The 22,633-nt window shown below is 36.7% G+C and overlaps 1 protein-coding gene across 1 annotated transcript in view; it reads right to left on the bottom strand.

The window, feature by feature from the left end:
* Slc7a11 (solute carrier family 7 member 11) overlaps positions 1-22,633 on the bottom strand; it is a 73,875-nt gene that overhangs the window by 47,341 nt on the left and 3,901 nt on the right. Inside the window, exons 2-5 of the mRNA XM_046459649.2 lie at positions 21,514-21,640; positions 17,657-17,772; positions 8,532-8,657; positions 4,717-4,816 (exon numbers count right to left, since the gene is read on the bottom strand). Coding sequence (XP_046315605.1) covers positions 4,717-4,816; positions 8,532-8,657; positions 17,657-17,772; positions 21,514-21,640 — 469 coding nt within the window. The remainder of the gene's footprint in view (positions 1-4,716; positions 4,817-8,531; positions 8,658-17,656; positions 17,773-21,513; positions 21,641-22,633) is intronic.

Raw genomic sequence — 22,633 nt, 5'->3', positions numbered from 1 at the left:
CATGAAGTAAGCATGGATAGACGACTAGACCATGGAAATGGGAAAACTGAGGGACCATTAAGAAAAGAAAAAGAACTAAAAAAACAAAGAACTCGCTATCTCTTCATTTAACTAGGAAATCATATTTTCAACCTACTCCTGATATCTTATTTCGCAGAAGGTTAAAAATAACTTTTTACATGGGTACACAGGAGCACAGGTCTTGATGTACAAATTCTCTACATTCTAAAATCGATGGTTGGAATATTAGCCCATCAGCTAATGTGCTTACCTCACAGCCTAAAAGAAAGAAGAGGAAACCTGTCTTGCTCCATCTTCATGGAAACCTTATCTAAATTCTCAAGTAGGAGTTGACGTTCAAGGTGAAGCTGCCAGCAATTGGAAGGACTATGCTTTAAGTAGTTCTGTTTGAAACACTGAGAGAAGAGTAGTGATAAAGGCGATATAAAAGGTCAGTAGCCAAGACATTTTTTTAATGACTAGAAAGTTAAATTTCTAAAAATAGAGGTTGTCATTATACTAGGAAAGCAAGCAACAGTCAGTGCATACATCTGGAATATGTTCTTTGAGAGAGATCTGATGTGCTTGTTATAAGCCTCAGGCAACAGGAAGAAAATACAAGTACAGGAAGAAAATGAAAAAGAAAAAATCACACACGAAGAACTGTTTCTAGATTTCTTACGTCAAAGATGGCCAGTTTCTTCTTAAAGGTTGCTTTAGAGACTAGTCTTTTCCAACAATATTAAAGCAAGAAGGGGAAACAGTTATGAAGAAAGAATTTAACTTCAAATGTTTTCCATGGTTCCAGAGAACAGCAGAGAGGAGGAGAGGGAAGGAGAGGGAAGGGAGGAAAGACCTGGGGCAGGGAGTGGAGGGAAAGAAGGAGAAAGCTTCTTATTTTAGTCCAAACATCACATCCTGTGGGAAATAGACCTTTATGCTCTGTGATCTCCAGCCCTGAGTCCACAGAATTCTTGGGTATTCTATCTCCTCAAGGCCCCCAGAGATGCTTACAGAATCTTTTGTCCCAGCTTTTCCATGATTGTGCACAAAAGGCTCTGTAATGCCAGCAGCACATTCCAATACCCAACCATGTGAATTATTTTTAAAAGAAGCTTATTCTGTAGATTAGATTTGACACAATGGTACAAAATAATCCCAGCAGGTGCTTTAGAAAGACTAAGTCCATTGAGGATAAGCTTTAAAAGGGAGGGAAAAAAAGACAACTGAAAAACTACTTTCTGGCTCACGGTTTAGGGAAAAAAAAAATCCCACCAAGCAATATTTAACTTTGGATCAAGATATGGGATTGAAATTGGTTTGGTTCCCCAGAGCCACAGGGGGACTGGCAGATGTGTTTCTCTGAATGCAGATATTGGCAACAGTATTAAAGTTATTCTGACCCAACTCTGTGACCTCGCTGGGTTAATGATTTCTTTTCCCCTAATCATGCTTCCGTGAAGGAGTTTTCATCATTCTGGAAAGGTTCTGTGCTCCTCAGAGCCCAAAGTTGATTCTATTCAGGTTCTCCAAGGTTCAGAGGTGTCTTTTTCCTATTCAACTGCTCAGAGCGAGCAAGGTCCCCAGGACAACAGTGGTCTTGCTGCTTTTCCGGACAGGCTAAGAAGCTGGCCAGTAACCTTGGTGACAATAGCTGCTTTGCTTCTGTCTGCCTCATCTGCAATGCCTCCATTTTATTTATTTATTTATTTATTTATTTATTTATTTATTTATTTATTTATTTATTTTGGGGGGAGGTTAAACATTGTCCCAGCAGCAATATAGGAAGTGGCTCATTTATGGTCCCCTGTTTATGATTCTATGTCCGAGTCTTTTAAGACTCGCATGTAGAATCACATCATGAAAGATGGAGCTGTCATATGGTAGGACTCACATTTAGAAAGTGAATAAACGCCTCTCTATTGGGGAATTTTTTTAGGCTCTATCTTCTCCACTTGCATCTGATAGTAACTTTTCTTCTGGAATTTCAAACCAATAGACTATTTTCCTAAACACAGCATCCTTTTTTTCTCAGACTGATAGCTGTACATCAGCCACCAGAGCATTTCTACCCTCTCCAGAAAGCAGTGTTCAGAGAGTGTAGCCACCCATTACAGAAGCACAGTCACTCTCTGTCTCCTACATTGAAATCCTGGACTTATTTTCCAACACTGTGATTGAACCCTCAAGAATATGAGGAAATTGGGAGCTTCTTCCGCTTTCAAATAGGGAGTAGACATAAGGATTCTGTGATGAGAGCATAAAGCTTTTTAGAAAAACCTTCCATCCTGTAAACAGAGTCATATTTTGGGGTCAGCATCAACAAAATTCAATATTAATCAGATAATCAGAAATGAAAAGACTCTTTATACATGGACAAATCTGTTGGCCCTCAAAAGCCTCAGAAGTGGAGGGACCTGGCACCACATAAAGCAGGTGACCAGAATATTGAGCCAGGTGGTGGAGGAGTGAGGAGAGAAGTCTTTTAAGATTCCATGGGAACAGATGCAGGGGACTCACGGGCAAGAGAACTCCATTCAACAGAATTAATCAAATCTCTCTTGTGATGGTCTCCATATTCCACATTCCTGACAGAATACCACCAGGCTCCCAGCGCCTGGCTGTGGCTGAAAGCCTTTGCCACCTCCCCACTCCACGCTGAGGCTTCCAGAGACCCTCAGAGTAGCTTGGCTGCTGCCCCAGGCCACTAGCTCTCACTGAGACTGAATAGCCAGGGAAGAGTGGATTCAGCCTCTAACCCTGTGATCACACTCAGTTCTTTTGTCTGCCTAGCACCACATTGTGCTTTGGACAAAAGTAAAAGGACTTCAAAAACACTGAGTGATTAATGCTTACACACAATGACTGTAAAAATATTCTGGGAATATACAAATATTTTCACACTGGTCTCCGAGCTACAATCTTCAAACAACCTTCAATCATATTTTGCTTCAAAACCATGCTAAAGTTTTAAGTTGCTATATGCTCTTCCTTTTCTTCTAATGCCATATTTTCATAATTCAGTGAGATTAGTAGGTACATTTATTTTGAAATACCTTTATATTTCCCTGCATTAGATGGAATTTAGGAGCCTAAAAGCTTAAAGAAACAAAAGGAACTTATATTTGTGTTTGAAATGTGTTTACATAATTTTTGAGCTAGTGAAGTTTCCTGGTATTATTTTGTAGGTCCTAGAACGTTCTTATAGCTAAAGCTATTTGTTAGTGTTATAAATAAATAAACAAAATGGTGCCATCATTTACTCCAAAACAATGAAAGTTAATCTTACCACACTGCTTTGGATGTTTAAATGATATTTGGGGGCCTACAGGGCTTTCTTAAAACTTTCATTTCAATTAAAGCTTACTAGATAAATAAAATTTAGTTAGGGAAAGTTCCATATTGATTCATAATTATTGTTATCCAATCACACTTTTCCACTCCTCCAGTCAAAGGAATCATATCTGCGGCAACATGACTTTAATCATCTTTGTGGCATACTTTTATTTTCAGATGTTGAGGACATTCTGATGAATTTCTAAGGTCCACTAAAATGTTACCCATGTTCTGGTACAGGTGATTTTATTGTCTTGGTTTCTCCCTTCCTGCCTTTAGGAAACCATTTTATAACCTCCTGGGCATGCCTCATTTATTTCAGATTTTTTTTTCTCAGGGGAAAGTAGAAAAAGTTCATTAATCACTATTTGTAAATATCCTTGGAGCTTCAGCTGAAAGACCTTTTGACAAGCCAAGTACTAATCTTTAGTACCTAATGGCACTGTTCTGTCCTCACGGATACATAATTATAAGTGATTTATGCTGGCTCTTAAGACCCAGTATTTGTTTGTTTCTTATGACACTGGGCTAAATCTGGTAGTGACCTTGATGGTGTTGGGACTTAGAAAACAATACCCGAAACTCTGAGCCTTGGCAGGCTGAGTACTCTCAACTGAAGGAAACAAACAGCCACAAAAGTAAGATCTCTCTGACCTCTTCCCACCCTTCTTTCTTGGGTTTCCTTTCCTTCCAAGGCCAGCCATAAAATTTAGAATTCTTTTCTCCAAGGGGGATCCCAGGCTCCTCTCTTTCCCCCAAACAAGCCAGAGGATCTAGAAAATTACTCTAACTTCTGCCTTTCTGTTTAGGAGCTGGACATAAAGAAATGCCCTGATTAACTTTGTCTGATAGTAGGTCACAAGACTCTTGTTCCAAAGGGCTCCTTCTCTGAACCCCTGGGGAGGGCAGGGGCAGGGGATGCTATTTGGAGACTCCACGAAGAACCTGGGTGGACAGGCAGGCCTTCCTGGGTTCCACTCTCCATCTATTACCATTCCTCGTGTACAAATAGACAGTTTTCCCTGAGTTTGGGGGTCTTCATTTCTAAGCACTCCCATGTCGTCTTAAACTTTGGTTAAGTCACTTGACATGCTTTTCTCTTAACCTGTCTTTTGTTATAGGTGTGTTGACCATGGTCCTCAAGCTCATTGAAGGAAAGCATCACACTTTTCCACTCCTCCAATACCAGCTTTGCGTTAAGTCATGTGCAGGGTAACCGGCCTCGTGCAAGGGACCAACCATACTTCTCATTTCAAGTACCATATAACACTGGAGCACAACCACCCTCATTGGCCTGGCACCCTGCTTGACATTTAATCTAAGAACCTAAAGGAATAAATGGACCATACAAACCATCCAAATCCAGAGAGATCAACTTACCAGCCAGCATAGGCATACATTCCGTAATAAAAAGCCAGGGGCAATCCCATAATACTGGCATCTCTTCCTGAAAAGGCATCTTTAAAGTGTTGGGTTTGCCCTGCAATTAGAATAGAAAGACTTTAGAGCTTTACAAAGAATTGGTTTTTATTTCTTCTAACCGTCGTCTCTGGGAAAAGAGACCTAATCACTCACTCTCCGCTTGTTGCCAACTTTACCTTTTAATACTGTACCCAAGCTAAAGAACAAGTCCCATAGGTACGTTGATCACCACTCATACAATTTCATGTTTCCCTTCTAATCATGTCATAGCCAGGATGACATCTTAAAAACCAGCCCTTGTTTAAGTGAGCTCATACTTCGACCATGAAAGAAGACGGAAGGATTTTCTGTGAACTGTAGCTTTTAGGAGTGGTCTACTGTGGTTTTTAGGAGTGCAATGCTTGGGAAGAAATGCAAAGAAATATCCAAGGGTGTACCTCCACTGAAGAGGCAGGGAAACACTCCAGAGTTGCTGTCCCATGTCTTTAACTTCCTGTTTGTCCCATGCAGACCATTAGACACCAGCCTCTGGAACAGGAGTTGAAAACTTTGCAGACCAAATCTGCCACACCAACCTACAAGCCTCTTTTTAAAATAAAGTTTTATTGGTGTACATCCATGCCCGCTCATTTAAGTGTATTGTCTGTGGTTTATTTCACTCTATGCCAGCAGAATTGAGTAATTGCAACAGAGACCATGCTGCCCACAAAGTTGAAAGCATTTCCTAGCTGGTCCTTATTGTTTATTACTATTGTAATTATTATTAATTAGAGGTACTGGGAGTTGAACTCAGGGGCATTTTACCACTGAACTAAGCTTTTTATGTTGAGACAAAGTGTCCCTAAGTTACTGAGGCTGGCCTCAGCTTATGATCCTCCTGCCTCAGCCTCTTGAGTAACTGGTATAGGTGTGCACCACCATACCTGCCTACCAGTTGCTTCTTTAAAGAGAAAGTTCATTAACATGGTCCCAATATCACAGTTTTCATTTAGAAACACTGAATTCTAAACTATGTTTTAACAAATTTTGCATTAACAAGTAGATTTTTGTTCATCACTTTTTTTTTTCTATTTTGAAAATTGCAGAGGATCCTTTTCTTGTTAATCTTTTATGTAGTTCAGAAATCAGAAATTCAGGGCTAGGGATATAGCTCAGTGGGTAGACTGCTTTGTTTTTCATGCACAAGGCCCTGGGTTCAATCCCCAGCACCACACACACACACAAAAAAAAAAAAATCATAAATTCAAACTAATTTTAGTGAGCTGATATTTAAACTTTAGCAGAAAAAAAAATAGCAAATGAGATAACCTAAATGGGAAATGACTTTGTTTCAAAGTCAGTCCCTATATAAACAAACAAAAGTAGGTTGGGAGATGGTTGATGTAGAAGACATTCTCTTTTAAGTCAAATGTCAGCTTTTGCCTGCACTACCAGACAGGATGTTTATGATGACACACCATGAGTGAGTTTGGGGACTCGAAACAGAGAATGTGGAGTTGTATTCTAAGCTATTTTCCCCTCAAAGTAACCAGTTTCCAAATATAACTTAATTTTTTTAATGATATAGTGAATCAGAAATGCCTGTTTAACTAAGACATCTCTGTGTCCTTACAGAAAGAAAATATAAATACTGGAATTCAGATGAAAGCATCTGCTGAGCATACTTCTATCATGATTGGCCTGAAGGGATAGTAACACTCAAGAGCGCAGGACCAGATGAAAAGAAGAAACCTCTGCAAAGGCTGACACCCAAGCACAGGCCTTCAAAAGTGCCATTTTGTGAGTGCTACAAAAGAGAGGCATTTTATTTCTAAACTTCGGGAATATTTTGGCTGCATAACAGAGGTCTCGAGAAGATGAAAGTCATAATATTCAAAAGAAAGATCAACAAGTCCTCATAAGTGAATACACAACATTCAATTATTTTCAGGATCTGATTAGAGTAAAAACAAATGTGCAATATGTGTTAGGGAAGTCGTTGTCCCCCTGCAGTCTCAGATGAATGAAAAAATATGTGATTAGGTTAGAAACAAAGAAAATCATGATTTTTTATAATTTTATAGTAACAGAGAAAATGTATTTGCTAAGAATGCTCTCCAAGATATTCAAATTTACTTTGTGGTAATATTCACAGATGACTTCTCTGTTGGAGAACTAGGAAGAGTCCTGGTCATATCAAGCATTGATGCCATAAGTATTAATGAAAATATCACTCCATTGTAATGGCCAGACAGACCCCAAGAGCTATATTTTGATCCGTGGTCTCAAGGAACCTGCAATACATTTGGTCAGTCAAACCCCACCTCATATACATATATAATTAAGTGTTCAAGACTGACTAAGGACTACAGTGCTACCTACAATGCCTGACATTTCACCAAAGAGAAAAAAATGAGTCCCATCTAGTAGACCATCTGACCCAGGAATCTAAACCAGAACTAAACCAGGATTGGTGACCAGGGATTTCTGTACTTTCCAAACCATGAAGGAACTCATTACAGAAGAAGAAAGTGAGAACAGAACAGGCTATTTGGCCTACTATTCCCAAGGAATGAGACAGAATATGTGCAAGCCAGCTCTGTGGAGGCTGAGGTGAAATTAACAGAGCAAGCTCAACTGGTCTCCTCAGAACATTTCGTCTGCGTGGTGTGTGGTTCTGAGCTGACTGAGGTTGCTGGAGAAGATGGAAGGATTTTGCCAGAAGGACTCTAAGATCCCCCACCAGGCTTATTCAATGGACAGCAGCTGCTCTCTTTCCCAGCTGCAGAGTGACCAGTCTTTTGACATTTGTTGTTATTTGATGCCTCTACAGAGAGCAATGACTTTGCTGAATTTAGCATTTGCCTTTGCCTTACTGTGGTTCTTCAATGAACTTCTCTATGAATGCGCTTTCTTGGGACAAACAATATCAGTGTAAACACTAAATACTTAACATGCCCAAGGTATATGTCACCTCTTCACAATTTCTTCTCTCTTTTCTACTGTGTTGCCCACGGCCAATTAAATAACTCAGGTGGACCTCTTTCCCTGCCAACCATTTCCACTGAATTCAAGCAATGGCATGTGACTTCTCTCCCCAAACCACTAAAACTCCAAATGACATCCCCCCCTCAACTTCTGTTCTTATTAAATAATATCCAGAAAATATGATGTGTCTGTACTAAAGCAAGTTTTACATGAAAAATAATGTAACCATAGAAGTTAAATTTTTACAACTGTTTTGATCATCCCATAACTATTTGGTTTTTAGGAATATCATTCACATATCTGACTCCTCTTCTGAGGATCTCACTCTGAAGATAGAAAAGAATAATAACCAGAAAATAATAAAAATAATAAAATAAAAATAATAAAATTATTTTTCATATTCATTATTATATAAAATATTTTTCATTATTCTCCAAAAATCTTTCTCTTTAATCTTTATTACTGCTACTGAACAACTTTAAAGTGAAAGTGAAAGAATGCGTTTATCTGTAGTTAAAGCTACTTGCAGATTTTTCCCCGCTTTGGATCTTCACTCCAGTTTTTATGAATAGAATTCACTGATGCCCTGTTTGAATGCTTGGCCCAAATCCTCTTGCTGCCATTCAACAGTAAATACCAATTCACCCCAATGTAGCAGCCTTTCAAATCAATTAGATGACAGTCTAGAGTTTAAGTTCCATGAGCAAAGACTAATTAAGGATTCTGCTAGTACAAGCAAAAGTTAGTGTTAGAAGAGATCAAAAGCAGATAAGTATTTTAAAAAGCATTTACTTTTCAGTCCATACCTTTAATTAGCTGTATAACTCCAGGGACTATAATTATCAGAATTGCTGTGAGCTTGCAAAAGGTTAGGAAAATCTGGATCCGGGCACTCCAGCTGACACTCATGCTATTTAGAACCATCACCACAGCTGCAAACAAACAGCCAAAGTTACAAAAGGCAAACCCTCATGGGCACCAAGACATCTTAGGTCCTCATTACTCAAAGAGAGACCTACAAACCAGCAGTGTTGACATTACCTGTAAGAGTTTTAGAAATGCTGAACTGCCAAATCTCGGCCCCACCCCAGACCTAATGAATGCAAATCTGCATTTCAACAAAATCTCCAGGTGATTTTATGCACATTAAACTTTAGAAGCTTGGATAAAACCTCTAAACAGAATTTCTTTCTGTTCTTTGCATACCTCTCTAAGAATGGATATATAGTGTAGGGCTCTGATGATCAAACCAAAATATCTTGTACTACCAAATCCTGCAGCCATCACAGTGCACAAATTGCTGAATTTTACTTTTTAGCTTCACCTGGCAACAGTGTCCTCTCTAGGTGATGGCACCAAGGTGGCTCCCATTCAAGAAGGAGTAAAAAGTAGAGAAGTTAGATCTTAGTCTTCACCCTCAGCCTTCTTCTGGTTTTTCTCTAATTACGATTCTCACATGAAAGGTTGACTTCTAGCCTACCCAACAATCGTTTTAGGACTTGAGTAAAATGTCATAAGAATTTTCAGATTAGGATGCACCCTGGGTCCCGAGCCAACAGAATTTCCCATTCTTAATGATGTTGCCCACAGTTTCCCAAGCTGCAATCACCACCCCACCTTGTGGACCATGAAAACTTCAAAGAGAGAACATGGACTATTCATCTCTGTTTTGCCAAAATCTAGTTCCATGCCTGGTCCACAGAAGTAACTAACACATGTTTGCTGAATGAATGGATGAACTGTATTCTCAGAAAATCTAAGGCACATGGTGTATAGAGATGCTCTAAGACCTTCTTCCTCTAGCTGGCTGGAATGACAGGTTATACTAGACAGTGAATTTCAACTTTATGCTCTTTCCAAAACACTTTGCATAGTGTTAACAAAAACAAACATAAAACAACCCCCAAACAACAACATCAATAAAGACATCAAAAATAAATCAAAATAGTTACTCTACTCCTGACATTTATGGTTATTATCTATAAACATTATTTTTATAAAGATGCATTTTCCCTAAACAAATATAAAAAATGTCTAAACTATTTCTCAGGGGATGAAATAAAACACTGACAGAATTTTTATAATTCAAATTGCAACTGGAAGTTTTCCTTATGTACATTAATAAGAGTTCTCTTCAGTTTTACTGCTTGATCATTAGCTCATTTCAGTGTTCATAAATTAGTGAAATGTTATCAACACATAATTTATAAAGGTAAAATTTTAAAATAATGTAGATCCTTAAAGGCAAATTTTAAAACAACCAATACTTTTAAATGTATATCCTTTTAATAAATCTATACAGCCACTTGAAATCATATTGCAATTATATAATTATTACAAAAAAGGTTATTTACAACATGTTACTGATCAAGACAGTATGTTACAGAGAGATGGATAGATGAATGGATGCATGGACAGGTAGGTTAAGAAGATAGACATATAGATAAATATAGAAAAAAAGAAGTAAAGAAAAAGATCTGAAAGAATATTTACCAAAACATTAATAGCAAATATCTATAGATGATAGAATACCAATATTCTGTATTTATTTTTTAATAATATTTCAGTATATTTTATAATAAATGTATAATTTTGGTGATTATAGCTAACAAAAGTGAAAATTTGCTTAAAGGTTCCCACCACAAAGCAAATAAAATTTAAAAAAAGGAAGCAACTAGGCAAAGTGATAGAGTGATAAGTGAATTAACTAACTTGATGTGTTACTTGATGATAAACACTGCACAAAACCTATATACAGATGGGAATGTAGCTCCCTGGTAAGCTTTTGCCTAATATGCATGAGGCCCTAGGTACAATCCCCAGCACACCACCCAAAAGAAAAAAAAAAAAAAAACTATACAAAATAATTTTGCAAATACCTCTGTAAAGATGGAATTTTTGTTAATAAATAGATCCATAAATAAATTTCATTTTTAAAATAATTCATACACTGGAAAAAAAATAAAGGATCCAAAGACTCTATAGAAAGTAAAATAGGAAGTTAGTAATGAGGAAGTATTTTAAAGGAGTTACTGGTGAGCATGATTGGAATGACCAAAGCCTCAGGGAAGATACCTCATCTACATTTGAAGCCCAAGACAGAAAAGATTAGGTAGGTCCATTGCCAATGGCCAAGTGTGCTGTTGTTTTATCAGGAATGACAAAAAATAAATAATATTAGCTCTCTCTCTCCCTAATAAAAATCACTTCCATATTGAAAGTAATCTAGTGCAACTCTAGGGGCCTCTCCATCATCCAGTGATCTTTTTCTATGCAAATGCCCATGTGATAAATGAGCCATCACATGAAAATTCCTATTGTTTTTTTTAATTAAGGAGGCTCAACGTTGGCAAGAAAGTGAAAAAAAAAATGATCTCCTGTTCCCACTAGCAACAAAAGAGTTCTGTATTCTTTTAAACAGAGCTCCCCAAACCAAAGGCGCTCTCTTTCTCTGCAAGGACACTGCAGTAGAAAAGAGAAGGGTGGAGAAAGTGGAAAAGAGGCGATAGGAAGAAAAGAAAGAAGGAAAAAAGGGAAGGAAGGACGAAAGGGCATTCTGATTTTAGGAACATCTAGCCACTATACAGTGGAAAAGAGAAAAAAGGGTCTGTTAATCTTTAAGAGTGTAAGTAGTTAGCAATGCCTACTGAAATCGAAAAACAAAAGAAGTCTTTGGGATTTTCTTTTCTATTTTGGAAAGTTTCCTTAGACAAAGGGAGACCCAAATCAAGTCACTCTCATGAATTGATGATCACACCTTGCTCTTTTCTTAAACAACTGAAACAAAAATTCTGGTTAAGTCTGGTTTTTCTCAAAGCTGTCTCAAAATCCCGTTTTCGCAGGATTTTGAGAAAGCTTGCAGGCATTGCACTCCTTATTTGGTACACCAAATTCCAGCTGAGGTGTACCTCTTCGGCCCTGAAGGTACAACCTAACAAGCAAGACAGCCAGTGCAGAGCTCTAAAGTTTCTCAAGTGGCCAGAACTGCTGCTTTATCACGAGTCTGTACAGCAAATCTAAGACAGTGTATGTTGCTTATCAAACAATATTGAACAGGGATTTGGGATTCACAAAATGCAAGAGCTTTCTGAGTTTCTGAAATAAACAATATCCACTTTTTTTTAAATACATACTATCTAACCATATTGTGATAATAAAAGAAATCTGAGCCAGCTCTCTGACCGTAGCTTCACTTCCTTTGAGTGATTGCTAATTTCACACATGAGGAAATAATTATATCCGTTTGGATTTTTTTTTTTTTTTTGCTTGCCTCAAATTTCCAAAATGAAAATACAGGGACATGTACTTTTTATTTGCTTATTTATGTTGCAGTTTTCTAAGAAGTGAAATGCAGCAACGAAAGCCACATCTATAAATCCTGGTGGGACTGCAAATTGGTGCAGCCAATTTGGAAAGCAGTATGGAGATTTCTTGGAAAGCTGGGAATGGAGCCACCATTTGACCCAGCTATTCCCCTTCTTGGTCTATTCCCTAAAGACCTAAAAAGAGCATGCTACAGGGACACTGCTACATCGATGTTCATAGCAGCACAATTCACAATAGCTAGACTGTGGAACCAACCTAGATGCCCTTCAATGGATGAATGGATAAAAAAAATGTGGCATTTATACACAATGGAGTATTACTCTGCATTAAAAAATGACAAAATCATAGAATTTACAGGGAAATGGATGGCATTAGAGCAGATTATGCTAAGTGAAGCTAGCCAATCCCTAAAAAACAAATGCCAAGTGTCTTCTTTGATATAAGGAGAGTAACTAAGAACAGAGTAGGGTCGAAGAGCATGAGAAGAAGATTAACATTAAACAGGGATGAGAGGTGGGAGGGAAAGGGAGAGAGAAGGGAAATTGCATGGAAATGGAAGGAGACCCTCAGAGTTATACAAAAGTACATACAAGAGGAAGTGAGGGGAAAGGGAAAAATAATACAAGGGGGACAAATGAATGTCAGTAGAGGGGGCAGAGAGAGAAGAGGGGAGGGGAGGGGAGGGGAGGGGGGATAGTAGAGGATAGGAAAGGCAGCAGAATACAACAGACACTAGTATGGCAATATGTAAATCAATGGATGTGTAACTGATGTAATTCTGCAATCTGTATATGGGGTAAAAATGGGAGCTCATAACCCACTTGAATCAAAGTGTGAAATATGATATATCAAGAACTATGTAATGTTTTGAACAGCCAACAATAAAAAATTAAAAAAAATAAAAATAAAAATAAAAAATAAAATTAAAAATAAATAAATAAATAAATAAATAAATATCACCGATTATTCCAATCCATTAACATGAGAAAAAAAAAAAAAAGAAATACATATTTGAAGGGAGCTGTATTTGAAGAGGATGTTTAGGGGAATGTTAAGGATTGACACTGTGATTTAAGGATGGGAAAGTATTTCTTTCTGCATGCTCCATAATTCAAGTTGGGTTTGAAGAGAGAGATTAGAGAGTCTGGATATATTGGGTTTTCTCACCAGTTCAGATTCTTTTAGGCTTCTGACTGCTTCATGCTAAACTGATAAAATATACGAATGCTGTGTATATAGGTTACCTGGTGAGATAAAGTGGGTAGTATTGCTTTTTTGTAGTGGCTGCTTGGGTTTCCTCTTTGTCTTTGTTAGCATCCATTTTCTGGATGCATTATTTCAGAGAACCAGTCTATATTTAAGATCTCACAATCAGAAATAAAAATGGTGAACATCAAATAAATGTATACTATTATGGCCAATGTTGTACAAGAACTTAATACATAGATAATGTTATTTCATCCTCCTGTCTATGACATGGTTACTTAATATTGGCCTTATTTTTCCGGTAAGCAGCTGAGACTCAAGATACTGTTTAACTTGCCTATGTGCACTTAGGAGGTAAGTGTAAAGATAAGACTGGAAACCAGGTGGGCTAACTCTGGAGCCCACACTTTTACCATTACTCAAGGCTCAAAGAAGGAGATAATACTTCAAAGTTGTATGTGATCTTACCAGTACACACAGTTCTTTCAAACTCTCATGGTGGCTCTTCCTCTCTGCCTAGGTGCATTTTTACCTTAGCTGTGACTTCAGGACACTTCCATGCCACATTTTACTTATCATCCTCCTGAAGGACATGGTTGTTGGTCCATAGCATTTGTATATTTTAGTACTGTGCACATCTTCCACCTATGAATTGATTGTGTGGGTAATTCAGTTACAGTAGGGAAGGAGTAGGTCTACCCAGATTCCAGAAGATTCAAAGAGCCATCCCACATGCTATATTTGAAATGCTGACACACAACTAGTTCTGGATTTTTTTTTTTTTTTTGTCATGCAATTTAATGATGTCAGGAAAACACAGTTTTGAAAAGGAAAACAAGGCTATACATTTGCAGAACTGGCTGTTTTCGACAATGCAATATAAATGTTATTTTTTTTTCTCCTCCTAATTTCTCCCACAAGATCTGAGAAGGGGATGCAGTTCTTAACTCATCTATATAAAATAAACAAGCAAAGGAATTGAGACCCAGAGAGGGTTGTTAAGGATGGATCTGGGACTAGATCTCACATCTTAAAAAGTTTTTTTATGATAATGCTTTGCCATTCAAGTGTATACTTCCATGGGGCCCAGTTTTAGGAGACTCAATGATTTAGACATTGAACATACTTCAGTGCTCATTAGACCAACAAGAGCAGTGAAAAGAAATGGTGTTCTGTGGAAAGTAAATGGGGTAATGTCATATGGGTTATCAAAAGCCACTAAATGTGAACAAATGGGATTTTCCAGTGAAACTTCCATGTACCTGACATGTTTACCAGAAAGGACAGAATTTTAGATAAGCAAAAACTTTCCATCTTTATTGATCTGACAGAAGTGAAATAGGATACTTTTTAAAAATGAGCTTAAAAATATGGAATGAGCTCCCCACACTCATTCCATATCATTTCTCCAAAGGTTGGTTAATATTTCACAAAATTTGAAACTCTAACTATGATATAACAAGACCCTTCAGGATTGACCTTTTTCTATCTTTAACTAGAGATTTTAAACACCTTTTTTCCCTCAAGGAACATAGGGTAGGGATTCATACAATTAAACTATTTTCTACATCTCAGTAACCTCCCACCCCTAACAGACAGAAAACCACCAATAGTTCACTTTGAAAAATAAAGGGTGCAGAGATTTGCCCCCAGGTAAATTTCTCTTTCTCTATTTCCATCTAACCCCCTGTTGCTCCATTAACAAATTCTTCTTAAAGACAGTTTGACTTACCCAATTAGCCCATTGATTTAAATTACTTCCTGCTGAGTCTAGGAATATTCCTTCTGTTTTCCCTTTTTGTGCTCTGGTGTTGGAACACATTGCCTTGTCAGAAGCTCAGGCTTACAAAGGCTTATCTTACAAAATATTTCAAAAGCTAGTATTATAACAAGTGGCAAAAATAGAAGGATGTGTCTAAATTTATCCAAGAGTTACTCAGGTTTTTTGCTAACTACTCTATCACCAAACTCTAAATGTTTTAAATAGATGTTTTCTAAAACCCACATGGTTATCCTTTCTCCTAATTGCTTTACTTTAAAAAAAAAAACAAAAAAAACAGTTTCCCTTTAATCTCCCAAAATACAAATTTCCCCTTTAAAAAGTTTAATGAAACTTAGATAAATAAGAAGAGTTATCTAGGGGCTGGGGATATAGATTAATGGGTAGAGTGTTTGTCTTGCATGCACAAGGCCCTGAGTTTGATCCCCAGCACCACAAAAAGAAAAAAGAAAGTCATCTAAGTTTACAAAACTAGAAATATATCATCACTAACCATCTAATTTCATGCCCAAAGCAGCCAAAATTTGTAGATTTGTAAACAGACACATAGGTTATGATTAAAGACTTCTGTTTGTAGCTTTTAATAACTTTGATTACTAATTTACATAGCTCTCAAAAATACTACTCTTTCTCTTCTCAATTTTCATATGTTAACTGTGATATGATTCTGCCTTAGTCATTTAGGGAACAAGAATATTGTGGGCATAAAAATGGCTGTTAGTCCAATCTCTTAGTCCAATACCAGCTTTATCAGGAATCTCCTGTGGGCAAAGTACTCTGTTCAAAGTCTTAAAAATCTAACTTAATTTCATTTTCCTACAATCACTCAAGATAAATTATCTTTTCACAGGCCTTTCACCAACAAATAAAACTGAAGCTTAAAGAAGTTTAATAATTAGCCGAAGATCACATTACAAAGAAATAGTGACATTTAAGTTCCATTTCCAGATTGTTTGTTCTGGTGAGCCACTATGTTTAGATGGTTCGTCCCACAGAATCTCATGGTGTTAGATCTGAACATCTTATCAAGCAAACTATTTCATTTTACTAGCAATTCCCCTACTGCTTGAGGTAACTGAAGCTATGCAACCTTCCAGATTTAACAAGTATACAGACTATAGACCTTTCTGCTAGAGAAACAATTCTTAGACCTTGTCTTATAAAAATCAATCAGGAGCGAAGAATTATAAGCACAAATAGCATGCTGGGAGCTGTGTGAGGGGCTGGAAATACAACCATGTTAAGGTCCCTAATCTCATGGAAGTTCCAATGACTTTTTAAAAAAAAAAAAAAAAAGCATAAATACCTACCATTTGTATTGTGCTCTTAGTAAATTACAAGCATTACCCAAACACTTCACATATATTGTCTCATTCATTGTCGCTTAATCTGTACAACACCTTATAACACTGGCATGATTTACTGAGAATACTGAGTTAAGAATGGTACAGTGACTTGCCTTCGTGTCTGTAGAGTTTATTAAAGGCACAATGATTAAGTAGGTACACCATTACCACCCCAGAATGAGAAAAATGTCAACTTGGAGCAATTTTCTTTTCTTTTCAGAGTTCTCACAGAAGAATAGAGCTGTGTACATGTTTGCAAGACAAATTAGGAAATGCACTATGAGCCTATTAAATTCAGAGATATATATATACCTAGCATCTGAGACATTTCTATATGAAATTCCTAATGCTCTCCTGCAAACTAACCACTTACCTATTGTCAAAAATGCACTGTTCTTTTTATTGTTCTATCGAAGCACCTTAGAGCAACCACCTAAACATTTTTCCATGAGTATGAAATTCGATTATTCATATATAGCTTTCTATTTCTGAGTTGTTAAAATTTAAATCGAATTGATTCTTAAAACAACAAAATGATTAAGAATTAAGTTATCCTCTCCCATGAGATTCAAGGATTTGGTATTTGGAATCTGATAGGATGTTAGAGTCAGATTTGATTTCATTATCACCTAGGTAATTTTGTTCATGGGACTCTTGATTTTTTTTTTTTCAGTTTCTAAAATCTATTCACACTGATAAAAAAAAATGAGTAACTTCCTAATTTGAAATTTGTAAAGAAATCTCCTATTGTGCTAGTAATTATAAAATCTTTAAAGAAAAGTCTTACCATGGCCAATAATAGGCATCAAAAACTATGACACTGAGATGGCAGCCTCTAACACTGTAAACAGTCTGCAGCATACACACCCAACATAGAAACATAACTCCATGATCATGGATGAGTTAGGATTCAACATTTCATGGAGATAGAATGATTTCCAACTCACAAATATCTACAAAATAATTGGGTTTTCTTCCTTTAATCTCTTTTTAGGTACAACCTACTTAATATTTTACTGTCAAAGTGATTTTTGTTTGTCTATTTTGAAAGATTGGCCATCGTATATATCAACCCAATGCCAAACTGACATAGAAGGTAATAGCAGAGACCACTCCAAATGTGCCTTCTTTTTTCTGTTTTCCGGCACACATTTGGAACGGTAAGCAAAAAAAAGAAGATAATTTGGGGAACAGTACTACTAGGCAAAACATCTAAAGAGACTTTGTGCACAAGCCTTTTCTTCTCTCCCATGTTTATACCTGTGATACTCACTTATACCCACAGCTGTAATGAGCTTGATTGCCAGTTCAGGAATTTCACACTGAATAAAAAACGGTTCCAGGATGTAGCGTCCAAATGCCAGGGATATCACAGCTGTAGCTGCAGGGCTAAACAGATTTTTATATATTTAGGTTAACTATAGGAAAAAAAACGAACAGCATTTTCAGTTCAAGTTTTCTATCTGAAGGTGTTACTACTTAGAGAATGTGTTTAAAATGAAAGTCTATAATTTAAGAATTCCATATTTCATTAGGTTTACTTAGGCATTCCAAATGTCACAGTGCCTGTAACATTGGTGGCTGTTCTGAAACAACCTTGAGAGCAAGGCTGGGAACTATCAGCTTTGTTCCTGCTCTCCCAACATTTGATACTTTTCTTTAAAAATTTACGTTAGGGCTGGGGTTGTAGCTCAGTGGCAGAGTGCTTGCCTAGCATGTGTGAGGCACTGGGTTTGATCCTTCGCAGCACACAAAAATAAACAAATAAAATAAAGGCATTCTGTCCATCTACAACTACCAAAAAAAAAAAAGTTTAAAAAAAACAAATAAAAATAAAAATTTAGGTTATTATATGAGACCCTGACTGGGCCTTCCTTATAAGAACCGGTCTTCATTCTCTTTTAAGTCTGTAATAAAACTCAAGCTATGGTATGAATTTGTTAATGGTATAGATCTAATGGAGTGGAGTATAGTGAGAAGAAGGAACACAAAATTCAACCTAAAAAAAAAAAAATCAGCATTCATAAGTGTTCCTTGCAAATTAATGCAAATTCATGCCTAAATACTTAGCATTGTTTTTTTCTTGTCTTTCTAGTACAAAACCTCAAAACAAAGTGATTGTTCTTAATTTCATACAAAGAGAGAAAGGTCTCAAAGAAAAGTAGGAAATCATGAAATTTATGGTGCTATCCGGTTTCCAAGTCAAGGTTGGAAACACAGAATGGTATATAGCAACACAGGTAATAAACTATTCTAGTTTAATTCTTCAAATATTTGTAAGAGAAAAATCACACACACTTTTCCATTGTACTCATATTTATACATGAACGCATATTCTTTCCATACACATGCATCATCTAATTTCCCCTTCAGCTTCTCTTTCTTCTCCTGGTCACCTAATGCCCAGACCGGATCCAGATTATCAGAAAACCCACCACCATTCTGTGTTTCCAACCTTGAGTTGGGTGCCAGATAGCACCATAAATTTCATGATTTCCTTCTTTTCCTAGAGACCCTCTCCTCTTTCCTCCAAATGACACAATTTTTCCTGTTCTTCATCATTTATTAAAAATTTTAATGTGCAAATTAAAACCTGATCATGTCATTTTAGCACTTTCAAAATGTGCTGTGGATACATGGAAATGCTTTGCATTGTATTCAAGGCTTCATTCAGCTCCCTCCCACTAGAGAGATCCAAATCTCTTTTCTTCTGCCTGGAGCCTCTTCAACTCACTGGCCATATTTTATACTTCATATTTTGGTTTCTTTTTATCTGCAGTACTGGGAATCAAACCCAAGACCTTATACATGCTCGACAAGTACTCCATCACTGAGGGACGTCCCCAGCCCAGATCTTGGTTTACTTGTTCTTGGTTCGGAGAAGCTTCTCCAACCCTCTGTCTGAGTCAGGTCTCCCCAGAGTACACTCTTACTGAATCCTGATTTCTCTTTCATATCTCTTATCATTTACTTATTTGATTACCTGATAGATAACCATTCCCCCACTTGACCCTGAATTCCATGGGCACAAGGTTATTCTACCTGAATAACCCCTCTTCCCCCATTGTTTAATGCAATGTGTACCATGGTGTAGGAACAATACGTATTGAATATATTGTGAAGGATTGAGTTCAGTTTAATGAACCATGCTATGTACTGTGGGTGATTTTTCTTTCCTTGAATGTGTTTTACAGATTATTTCTGGCAATGGTAACTTAAGGTATAATTTTAATAAGAAATATATTGGTATCATGGGTATTAGTAAAAGAAAAGAATGACTAATTATTTAGGTACCTTGTGTCTCCTCAAGTCATTTGTTTTCTGCCTATTTGACAGATCACTCCATTGATAGGAGTCCTGTATGACTAACCTATATATATCTTGGTACACACACACACACACACACACACACACATTGAAAAGCTTCTAGAATTTATCTAAGTCATTTTCTCTGTACACACACACACACACACACTACACACCATTAAACAGTTTTTTCAAAATTAAAACAGCATCTGTTTATCAGTTATTTGAGAGTAGGAATTGTGACTCATTCCAATTTAGATCTCTTTATCTTGCCATTCACCATTCGGTAGCAGTTTGTGAAATGAATAAATTAATGAATTAGCACCATATCTGTGCCACTGCAAATGGAATGATCATGCTCATAAGAATACCAAGCAATTAGCCAAAGTTACACAGCAAATGCATGCTGAAGAGGGACAGGAATCTAAGGTATCAATTTATACCCAGTATATACAGGGCACTCATATAAGTAGTATAAGAGTTACAAGAAGGGGAAAAAAAAAAGAGCTACAAAAAATGTTAAAACCTGGGTTTATATTCTTGAAATGTTTGCAATTTATACAGGGAAACAGAACACAGTCACCTGAAATACTGTGTCAAAAAATACAAGGTGCTGAGTTCATTGTTAGATGAGAAGCAGAGACCACATCTTTTCAGAAGATTTAAGAGATGAAAGAAACACTATCCACTAGAATAAACATGCAATTGTCTATGAAAAAGATAAGACACAAGTTGGCCCTGGAAGAGTGTATGCCTCAGATAATCAGAAAGGAACAGAAGGTACATCCCAGGTAAGGGGACCTGAGAAAAGGAATAAAATACTCCTTTATCATTATTTTGTTATAAGAAGTTTTAAGTACTGCAGAAATGTTTACAATGAGAATAGACTGACTTGCCATTGAAGTTTCTACTACTCTGAAGTCCTATGTTTGAAAAGAGACTCCTAACACCATAAAGATCATGATTAGTGTTAATGGGTATTCATTAGCTTTGCATTTGCCACTTACTGTAAATGACAGAATAAAAGCTCCTATTAGCTCTCAGCTATGTATGTCTGATAAGTATACAGTAAGACCAAGTTTCCCTCCTTATTTCTATTAAGCTTTGTAATCAGAAAGTGCAAGTCACATCCTATGAGGCAGTAGCTTTAAGGGACTGTGACACTCTTATGACATCATAAGTCTCCCACAAAGCTGAAGGAAACCTGCTATTCAGAGTGACTTAGCATTATTTGGTGCCAAGAAGATCAGGAAAGGGAACACATTCCTACAACAATAAAATCAAAAGATTTTCGCAACTACAGTTCACTGGTCTATTTATGTGAGGAAGTGAGTCATGTATGGTATGTAAACTTAATTTTTTAAAGAATAAGATTTGATAATACTGTTTTCAGGCACAGATGTTTCTTAGTCATAAAAATAGGGTAAAGTTAAATAACTTCATGACATAATCTACAATTCCAATTCCTGTCCTATTTGATTGTGCCTGGTCAATCAAAAGGTAAGACTTATCAAGATGGATTTTGATGCTTCATATCTTTTCAAATAAGCATCTATCCTAGAAAAGTAAAAGAGAATAATCAAAGATTAAAGGTAAGCAGTACTTTAAAAGTCTGGTGTTGTTGTTGAACCACTGCCAATGATAGAACTACACTAACAATGTTAATCCAGAAAGGTAGTGTATCACAGGTTCTCTGCTGAGTATACACATTTACAACATAGGCACATGAAATACATATTTCTGATGAGTTAAAAATAATCAAGTCACTCAGAAGAATAGGATGACTAAGGTTTATTTTTCCTTATTTTTTTCTTATATTCTTACCGTATTATGAGCAGTTCCACCCAGACTCGCACAAAAGCTAGTAATGGGCCAAACACTTCCAGAATATATGTATAATGACCTCCAGATTTCTTTATGCTTGTTCCCAATTCAGCATAGGACAAGGCTCCTGTGAAACGGTTATAATAAAAAGGTACAAATTTAATACATAATCAGGCCACCTAGTGGTAGAATTCTTACTGACGCTAATGTTGCGTGCAAAGTAACCACTTGAGTCTGAAATGACATCATCTAATTGCTGAGACTTAGCAAGTTCCTCTTCTAACTTCCTCACATTGGAGACCTACTTCATTCTATTTGAACAATGTCATTTTACTTAAAATGGTAAACATGAACTTCTAAACAATATCATATGATTCAGAATTTGGAGTTGGAAAAACCTGGGAGCAAAAGGAAAAAGAGAAGATAGATGCCAGTAGTACTGACCTGTTTTTTTGAAAAGCAAAACCGTATACAAGACAAGTAATTATCCCAAACTGACCTCATTATGTGGAGAGCTCTTTTAACAAATGATGTTTCTGTGGCAAATTAATGTAAGTAAGAGTTATCTGTTCTTCAGCAAAATGTGGACTATAACCCTTGCAAGACTTCATTTAATTTGCATGATATAGTTTGTCAACACAACAAATTCTGCGGTATTCTGTTTGTGGGAAAGGTCATCCTGTGCATTTCTGAAGCGTACACTCTGGATGGTTGAAAGTATATATACTTTTTAAAAAAAGAGATGCTGTCATGTACATTAATATAGGTGAAAGTAAGTATAAACTAAATAGTAACATTTAGTAATACAATTCCCATGGAATTGGGCAAGTTATGTTACCTCCCCAAGGCTCAGTTTCATTCCCTATGGAATGGAAATCTCCATTTTTACCTCCCAAGAATGCTGTGTGTATGTGACAATGGTTGCCAGACAGAGCACTGGGCCTGAAACACAGCAAACCACACGTGAAATACAGCTGTACTTATCAATTTGAACAACTAATTATCAAGAAAATGAAAAATAGATCTTAATGTCATGTGAAAAGTTCTATCTATACTGCTAAGTTTGCCTGAGTGTCTTCAGAAGCTATTCATGCAGAAAGTTACCACTTATCAGGAGTAC

Source organism: Marmota monax, unplaced genomic scaffold (genome assembly GCF_021218885.2).
Source record: "Marmota monax isolate L192 unplaced genomic scaffold, Marmota_monax_Labrador192_F-V1.1 WCK01_AAM20220418_F8-fsc00039, whole genome shotgun sequence".
Taxonomy (NCBI): Eukaryota; Metazoa; Chordata; class Mammalia; order Rodentia; family Sciuridae; genus Marmota; species Marmota monax.
Note: the sequence above shows the minus strand (reverse complement) of the source record. Positions and strands in the feature narration are given on the sequence as shown.